Source organism: Chrysemys picta, chromosome 11 (assembly GCF_011386835.1).
Source record: "Chrysemys picta bellii isolate R12L10 chromosome 11, ASM1138683v2, whole genome shotgun sequence".
NCBI lineage: Eukaryota > Metazoa > Chordata > Testudines > Emydidae > Chrysemys > Chrysemys picta.
In genome coordinates, this window is record NC_088801.1 from 73,670,091 (window position 1) to 73,679,309 (window position 9,219).

At 46.5% G+C, this 9,219-nt stretch overlaps 1 protein-coding gene across 2 annotated transcripts; it reads right to left on the reverse strand.

Annotated features, from left to right (window-relative positions):
• Positions 1–1,328: 1,328 nt before the first annotated feature.
• GBX2 (gastrulation brain homeobox 2) lies at positions 1,329–5,894 on the reverse strand. Of its 2 annotated transcripts, none has more exons than XM_005292110.4 (2): positions 4,986–5,894; positions 1,329–3,815 (listed from the first exon to the last, which is right to left on the reverse strand). In XM_005292110.4, exons 1-2 carry the CDS (start codon positions 5,494–5,496, stop codon positions 3,295–3,297), a joined length of 1,032 nt encoding a protein of 343 aa, XP_005292167.2. In that variant the 5' UTR covers positions 5,497–5,894; the 3' UTR covers positions 1,329–3,294. The 2 variants fall into 2 exon arrangements, with proteins under 2 accessions (XP_005292167.2, XP_005292166.2); XM_005292109.4 differs by having other exon boundaries at positions 1,333–3,818; positions 4,986–5,893.
• Between the last annotated feature and the right edge of the window lie 3,325 nt (positions 5,895–9,219).

The following is a 9,219-nucleotide window of genomic DNA, read 5'->3' on the forward strand; positions in this document are numbered from 1 at the left end:
TTTCTCTCTGCCTGTGATCTGACTCATTAGGCAGCCAAATGAAAGCCATGATAGTGGTGATGATGACAGCTATCAACCCCCCTCACTTGTTTATCTTCTTTTCTTCTGTCCCTGTTTCCACTTCAGGGCACCTCAAGCCCTGGATCTCCCTTTCTCTCTCACATACTTTGCAGCTATTTTATTTTATTTTGGGGGGGGGGGACTTGATTAGTAAGTAACTTTGCTAAGCGTTTGGCAGCTGCTTCCTTTTATTGTATTTACTGTCGCGTGTGTCTCTCCCCTCCCAGCCCCCTTGGCGGAAAAGGGGGTGAAGAACAGCTGTTCTTTCCTAAAAATGAAACCCTCCCAGCTCTGGAGCGATAGAACTGACCCCAATCCAAAGCGCTGGCGTCATTCCCGCATTCCTCCCAGCTAAGGACGGCTGGAAAACTTCTTAAGTGACTTGAGCTTCTATTTTCAGGGTGTTCTAAGAAGGGACACACGGTAGCCCCATAACTGCCTGCGCTTCCCTTTGTAGAATAAAGATTGCACTGTAGTGCTACTGGCATCGCTTACAAAAATACACAGAGATCATGTGTTAGATTGAAAATTTAGGGTTAGTCTTGGGGCTGCACATTTTTATATACCCCATACTTTCTTTTGACTTCTCCAGGGGGTGTAGTTAGCGCCTACATTTCTCTGCTTGACCTGGGTGTGTCAGTAAGTCTGTCTTTGACAACTCTATGGGGACCGCACGTGGGTTTTATATATAGAATCCCCCCCCCCACTCAAAATTCCATGCAGACACACACCAGCCCCCCTCCTAATGAGCACAGGTACAGGATAGCAATGACTTTTCTTCTGCACTTGATTCCCCTAAAACAACCCACATCCATGTGATACACCGCTCACAGTCATACTTTATTCCTTCAATGCCTCTGTGGCTATAAATCGTCTTCTATGAGGTGTGATTCATGTCACAGCCTCTGTATCAATAGATTTGTTTTTAAAGGACCAGTCATTCTCTGCTGGTGCCGAAATATTTGGCCTTGTCCTTTCAGTGGCCATGATTCAAATGTAGGCTAGCTATTCATGACCCTCTCCTCTCTTTCTCTTCTAACCCGTCTAGGCCGTTTATCAGTCATTATAAATAATATAGTCCGTCGTGCAAAAGGGGGGAAAAATCGATGTTGATCAGGCTACTTACTTGGAATATTTTTAGGGCAGTTTCGAAGGGAAACCACACACAAGATGCTAAGTCCTGACAAAGCTTCATTTCCAGGCCGTTCTAATGCAATTTAAACCCCAGGATTTAAAAAAAAAAATGATGAAGTGCAACTGATATAAATTATGTCAATATTGGTATTGACCTTCTGGAACATTTGATTTACTCACTGAAGCTTAAACTACAAGTCTCAGCGCTATCTGCATAGCAAATTGCTCCTTGCAGCTCTCCGTAATTGCCCACTTTCACAGCCAGTTAGGAGTTGGCTGCTTTTTTGGTTTGTTTTTAATTTTATTTAGCAAATTCGCGCTTTTAATTCCTGTCTTTCTAGTTGTAGATCGCCTCTGTCCCTGATACCCACAGTAGATGCGTTATAGGTGAGTTATAGAGACAATGGTTTTGTTTAAATATCTGTGGGAGGAAAGGTAGTATTTTGCGTTCAATGATTGTTAATAATCAAAGTCTTTTTGTTAGCAAACAAGCTTTCGGTGAGGGGAGGAGGGAAGTGTACGATCAAATATATGTTTAATAACCAGGCGGGGGGAAACAAGTTCTGGTCTCCTAATCCCACGATCATGTGGAAAAGAAAAAATCCCCATTGCGATGGGTTTATTTTGGCCGAGTTTTTAGCGGAATATTGTCATTTTTGTCATGTAGTTACAGAGTATTGCATTGTTCACATACCAATTAGTGTGGCATCATGACAACTTGGAGGGGAGCAGGGGGAATTTGCTTTTAAATATCACTAAAGACCCTCCACAGTTCTGACAACTTTGCGGGGTTGCAGATTTTCTTCCTCCTAATGGGACAGATCGGAGGCAGCGAATAGATACTGACTTGGCCCTGTTAATTTCCTAGAGCGTTAATCAGCTACAGCGCGGCAGGTCAGCTAACAATACACAGTCAGTCCCACTTGCTAGAGTAAACTGCTTGCATCTCTCTCATTGTTTGACACGCCACAGGACTGGAGCGGAAGTAAAATCAGAACAATTCATTTACAGACGTTTCAGTACTGGCTGGTTTTAAAGCTCCAGGTAGTTTGGTGCATGGGGGTGTGTGTTGGATATTTACGGAGAGGGGGCAGATCGGTCTGGTCCTTTTCAATTCAAGGTACCTAGAATCACAGGCATGGCTACCCTATTCCCTTCTGGTCAGCTCCCTCCTCGACTAGGCTCTGCAATGCCAGCCTGTTTCTATAACATCCTTTTCAGCAGCGTTTTGTTTACAATTTATTATAGAAGAAATTCGCTTCCATAAACTCAGACATCAGCTTAGGGACAAGCTCTGCCTTCCCCCAGAGTTCAACTCTAGCTATTTTGCTAAATGTTTCCTATTGACAATAAACCTTGAAGAAGTAGAGGACCCAGACCTAAAATGATACTGTCCTAGGAGGGAAAATGCTCCCACTCTCACACAAGAAATTCTGTACAGAAGTCGGTTGGGTTTTTTTTTTTCTTTTTCGTTTTTGATTTTGTTTATTCACAAGACTGAGTTTCTTTTTAAATTTCATAACTTATCAGGAAAAAGCTACATTGAAATAAATTAAACACAATAGAGAGGATCGTGCTTTTCAAACATGGCTTAGTAGAAGATGCAACCAAATCGACAGCAAGCCAGGCAAAATAATAATAATAATGAAAATAATTCACCCAAATGTCTGCCACTCAGCCAACCCAAAAAAGGGAAAACAAACCTCTTAGTTTTGTTTCATTTTTACCTTTCAAAATGATAAAAAAAAACAAAAACCAAAAGATGAGTAATATGCATTGCAGTTTTTTGTTGTGGTTTTCTTCTGGAATGTAAGAATTCATGTTACTGGTTATTTGGTCCCATAAGAGTCAAAACACTGCAGCTGAGATCCAGCACTTTATATACAAAGTAGGACAGTATAATAAATATTTATTATGTCTCTTCAAGGGTTTGATATTCCCGCTCCAAAACAAAAGACAGTTTTAAGCCTCTTATGAATGGATTCTTGCTTTACTCGATATGTCGAAAGGTTCAGATTAAAGTTTGTTTGTTTGTTTTTAACCCGATTTCGAAACGTGGATCAAAACTTTTGGATGGGGGGAAGGGGTAGTGGAAATGTATCAGGGTCTGGCTTGTTCCAGTTGCTGGTGCTGACTTCTGATGGCAAATCTGCTGACATGGACTGGGATGGGTACCACGATCTTGGGGTTTCTGGAGGGTTCTCCTGTCTTCGAGTTGGCATTGCCGGCTTTCACCCTTTTCCACTTGGCTCTTCTGTTCTGGAACCAGATTTTGACCTGCACTTCACTGAGTTTGAGGGCATGAGCGATCTGGGATCTCTCTGTCAGAGACAGGTACTTTTTGCAATGAAATTCCTTTTCCAACTCTAGCAGCTGCTCGCTGGTAAAGGCTGTTCTCCTCCGCCTGTTTTTGCCAGTGGATGTGGTGGTGTTTGAGTTATTTGTGCTCTGGGTGTTTTCTTCTAGTGCGTTGCCAGAGTCGTCTTCTTTATGAGCGGCTTGGCTTGTGATATTGTCATCAGAGCTATAATCTAGATCGCTGTCCATCGAGAAACTTTCCTCTTTGCCTTTGGAGTCGTCTTCCGCTTTGGAATCATCTTTGGCCTGACCCCGGACAGCCCCTACTGAAAGCAAACCAAAGGCATTTCGTTACATTTTGCACGGTTAGCTCTGCAGATGTTTAGCTTCAACCAGCACATTTTCCAGCATAAATTTTAGTTCTACTGAATTAAATCCTCCTCGATTTAGGTCTCTGTATTTATATACGGGAGGAAGCTCTATTCGAGTTTGAAGAAAGCAAGCGGGCTTATAGGGAGGAAAGAGAACACCGATCTTGGCAGACACAAAGTAACATTTCGGGACAGATAGCAGTTTCCTTCAGACTGAATTTCTCACTGCCCGGTTCAACACTTCTTCACTGGCCGATATTTTCTCATCATTATAGATTTGTTGGAACATCATTCCCCATAGCCTCGCACCAAACCGATTTATGAAATGTTACCTTCTGTCACAACTCAAGATTGAAGGGACAGTTCTCTGCATGTACCTACCGGTAGCCATGTATATTTCACTTGCCAATATTTTTGTAACAATGGGAGGAAAACGGAGGATGGGTCCTTTACCTCTCAAAAAAACGGAGCAAGGGAAACTTAATTTGTTTGGGAAGTACTTAAAACTTCTCTTTCGATAGCACTGTGAACAGGGGGAAGAAAGTGTTTACAGCGAGATTAGTTCTGTTTGGAAAACATCTTTTTCCATGGGAGGATTAAATATTTCATTGATGAGACTTTTTCCTGCGTGCGATTTTTTTTTTTTTAAACCCGCTTAAAATCAATTGTAAGATCAAACTGGCCTCCTTCAGCACAGGCAGCGCTGTTCTAAATAGCGATTAGACCGAAGGTAGTAATTACATGTGACATAGATTTTAAGTTTTCGGTTTGATAAGGTTGCGCTTTGCAGTGTTAGATCTCATCCACCCTTGTCGAGTGCATTCCTTTGGAAATAACGTGGGGAGCTCATCAGCTCCCCTAGGATTTGAGTTGGGGGGCGGAGAGGGGTTTATTTCCTAGCCAAAAAATATCTGGAGATCACCTCTCCCAATGGAATGGAATTGCTACGTGTGTGAAATTTACATGGTTATGGTATGGCTGGACACACACCAAACAAAATCTGTCTTTATCGCCTGACAATCACCCTTCCTCCCACCCTGGCTCCGCTGAAAGGGGGCGAAGGAAAGGGAGGAAGAAACTTGCTCTAAGTGCGCGCACAGAACAAGGCGTGTAGCCACTCACCCAGGGAAGCCTGCACGGCTTCTGCGGCGGCGAATGACAGCAGGGAGCTCTCCTTGCTCAGGAAGGATTTCCCCTCTTCGCTCTCCTGCTGGATCCCTTCGCCTTTGTCGAAGTTGCCCTGGAGAGCTTGGGGGGCAAACTTCCGGGCCGCCTCCTGGTGCTGCGGGGAAGCGGAGAAGGTGCTGGGCAGCGTGGCCATGAGCGTGGAGGTGAGCGCCATCCCTTGGGCCAGGCTGGAGCAGAAGCCGGTGGGCAGGCTGGGGATTTGGTGGTGGGGGTGAGAGGGCGGCAGGGCCGGCTGCAGCGAGGCTTGCGGGAGGGTCGGAGGGGGTGGGGGCGGCGGGGGCAAGACCACCGGCCGGTAGGGCATGAACATGGGGTAGCCGGTGTAGACGAAGTGGCCCGGGCTGGGCTGGGGCGGGCTGCCGATGAGGGAGTCTATGCTGAAGGCCGTGCTGCTTCCCAAGGGGCGCTGCATCATCATGAGGGAGGGCTGGAAAGCTGCACTCATATAGCTGCTGGGGACCGGAGCCGGCGGAGCAGAAAGGCAGGAGCAGGCGGCCAGTCCCGCGGCGCGCAGGCAGATCCAGGAGGCGCCTCGCAGCCCGCGCGGGCTGGGGGCGGCGGCGCTGGCTTGGGGGGTGCAGGGCAGAGCAGGCGTCAGGCCAGGGGGAGCGCCGGGTCCGCTCCGGTGCTGCTGGGGGGCATCGGGGGCATCCCCTCGCCGGCGCCTGGGGCCCCGCTGGGCGGTGAGCGAGACGCTGCTGCCGCTGCCGCTGCCGCGCGGGCCGGGTGCCTGGGTCGGAGCGCGCGGGGCTCTCTCCGGGCGCCGCCAGCACCTTTAAATTGCGCTCGCCGCTTCTCATTCACATTTTGCCAGCTTCCGAACCTTGCCCCGCCTCACGTGGGCGCCCGCCTGGCTGCCCATTGGCCGGCGGCGGGGGGAGGGGGCGGGGCGGGAGCTGGCCTTGGCCCCGCCTCCCCTCCCGAGCTGGGCTCCGGGCAGCAGCAGAAGGGGCGGGGTGGGGTCAGGGAGGCGGCGGGCGAGGGGACCGGCCGGGCTAACTTGTGAAAAGCCATTAACACTGCCCGGGGGCCACCCTGCGCCCGCCCCTTCCCGTGCAGCAGCCTCGGGGCGCTGCTCGGCGTGTGCAAACAGAAATCTCCCTTTCCCCCTCCGCAGGCTGGAGCTGGGGGTTGAGTCGGTGTGTATTTCACAGGGGCTGGGAGAACTCGCGGATGGTTGGCCCGGTGGGATTCCCTCCTCCCCCTTCTTCAGTTTGTTTCCTTTTTCGCGGTGAACAGAATTAAAAAAAAAGATCTTGGTCTTTTGAAACCTTAATACACATTTTCCGTGCACCTTCCCACCCACAATAACGGCCGTGGTAATTACGATAATAAAAGGCGAGTTTGGGGGTTTTTTGAATGTGGTCGGTCCTCAAGGAGAAGTGGGGGGCTTGAAATGGTCGCCTGATTACATCGCTGGAGCCCGATGGAGGTTTTACGATGTTTGTCCAAATAAAAGCCCACTTTTAAAAAGATGCACCAATTAAATCATTTTGTTAAAGGACAGTAGATCCGCTTAGTTAGTAGGAAAACGAAGATTTAATGATGAGCTGTAGCCCCTACAGGCATAAAACTGTCTTTCACTGGGCTGATTTTCTGTTATTAAAAGGTTATCAAAAGTTGATTGCTCTGTCTCTCTCTTAAAACTAAGATTAAAATATAAAAGATTCCACGGGAACCTAAGCGGGGAAAATACAAATCTAACCGGTGCACATGCCAAACAGATCTACTGAACAGATCCCCACTGATGTACCAATGTTTTGCTGTTCGGTTTTAACAGCTGCAATAGGACAGAAGTGTGTGTGTATGGGGGCTGAGGGGTGGGATATCATCCTTTTGAAACATTACCCAAGACAGTGATCTCTCTAGATGGGTGCTGTTACCCCAGTGATGGGAGTCTTTTCACATGTACATTTAATTGGAAGATAAAGGCAAATCGATATTTATGAATTTATCGATCCAACTCTTTGCAAATCTGTCTGTCTTTTTCTCTCTCAGACTCCTAACTCTATGGCACGGTAGGGAATATCTTCATCCCAGTATAACTCTTACAGCGAGGTTCCATGATGGGGGGAAATCCACTTTGCATCACACCAGACTGTCTGTAATGCTGGAGACCTCACTGTACTTAATCCCGAAGGGGGGAAAAAAAACACACCCCAGCAAATTTTAAAGACATCTGGTAAGTGTACCGGGAGAGCCATCAGAATGCCTGTATATTTGGAGGGACTCCATTAGAGCCCAGTGTATATTTACATCAATTCGTTATGGGTGCAGAGACAGAGGGGGCATGTAGCAGGAAACGAGTACATTTCACATGAAACACTACTTCAGAATCGACTGATGTCATCTGAGTCAAAATCCAAATAGAAACTCTGAAGCCCGGAGGACGTTAAATAATCCCACTCATTGAAATACCACAGCAATTCACTCATTTACTGGCGTGTCAAAATGGTTATGACAGACCCTTAATCTTTCCGAAAGTTGTTCGGTTTATCTTTCTCTGCTACTTGTCACAGATGTGCCCATCAGTTGATTTTTAAATGGCCAGGCGAGCAAATATTTCCAATCAATCAAGAAACAAACATCTGAAATCGTACTTTCAAATATCATGGTGGGAACTTTCGATGTCTCGGGAAAATTGCCATCATTCTGTATTTAGATTTCACTCACCAGACGGTTTAAAATCCCTCGAAGTACCTCCACATTTGGAATAATTTGATGGCATATAATTTGCATCTATATAAAAAGTGCTACTGGAGATATCGACTGCAGAGGCTTGTTGTATAGGGATTCCGGCATAGACCCATCAATGGGAGGTTTTATTTACTGGGGTGCTTTTCCTAAAACGCAAAAGTCATATTTTCTCATTTAATGTTTAACTGCTTAGAAAACAACTGTACGTGTCATAAAAGTCTCCTTGAGTTTTGTGGTGATTAACAAGATCGATCCCAGACACCTTAAACTATCTGCAATGCGTTTAAAGCTTGAGGGCTGCGGATAATAAAATCCTTTACAGTTTTTAGCCTGCTCCTTGTACAGATTAACCAGTATCTATCTGTCTATCTATCATTAGCAGAGGGCCGCAGTCTATTCTTCTCATGCACTGTATGCAAGCCAGTTTGCATATATTCCTTTGCAACTTCGATCAGCAGAGGAAGAGCAAAAATCATTTCTGGAAAGCCACCGCTACTTCACAAGCCAGGCACAAGTTTAGCTCCGTGGGTAAAGCAAGCACTCTGTCCGTAAGCAAAGTTTACAGCACACTAGGTAAGGAGAACACTCCTGACACCAATTTTAGACCGGGTAGAGGCCAGGATTAGTCAGTATCACCCGCACCAGCTAAGAAGTCTCTATAGCAACGCTAGATTTTGTTTAGTTCAGCGTACCCATTTTTGCATGTAGGTGTGTAGTGCCTGGAGTTAACAACATTTAAAGGGTTGGTTGATGGCTGAACACAAGCAGGGCGAGGGAACTGTAATGTGGATTCCTGTAATTTTCGGTGGAGGAAGCGCCCACCTGGTCGTTTGCTGATGTTACTGGGATTGGAGAGGAAAGAACTGAATGAAACACAACACACAGGCAGCATGTGAATGTCAGCTTTCAACACTCTTCCTTTTGCTTGCGGTGTCGCTCTGCACTTCTTGCTTGTCTACCCGAACAGCCCCATTTGCCCGGGGAAATGGGTTGGATTCTCCGGGAATTACTCTTATTTGGGGTTCTTTACAACGCCTGGATCATTCAAGCATTATTGCAACCTTCCCCGGCAAGGCGTTGGGAAATAGCTCGGGATGGTTTTATTTAGGGGCAGGGCGATTGCATTCATAGCCAGCTAACCTAGAAGAGTCCCTCAAGTGTCCAATATGGGCTCACAAAGGGGTTCTTGTGTAAAATTCCCCATCAGACACACCAATTTGCAAGTGGCAAAGCATTAAAGCCTCATCTTTTTAAACGATTTTATTCATGCTTCTTTCTTTTTTTAATCTGAAAGCCCAAAATAGACTCCATGCGGTTCTAAGTGAAGTCAGCCTCTGGCTTGGCTTTGAAACAGCTCCTGCAATTATGTAAAAGAGCCATTCACTAACACGGTGGAATTAAAAGCGATCTAGCCTGCTCCCTTTTCACGGGCAAGCCTCTCATGTTTGGCGTTTCAAAGCCCTTCCAACAC

Coding starts and splice junctions, on each gene's coding strand:
- GBX2 (XM_005292109.4), bottom strand. CDS start 5,496: ATGAGTGCAGCTTTCCAGCCCTCCCTCATGATGATGCAGCGCCCCTTG. Junction 3,819..4,985: donor AGCCGTGCAGGCTTCCCTGG/GTGAGTGGCTAC, acceptor GTTTGCTTTCAG/TAGGGGCTGTCCGGGGTCAG.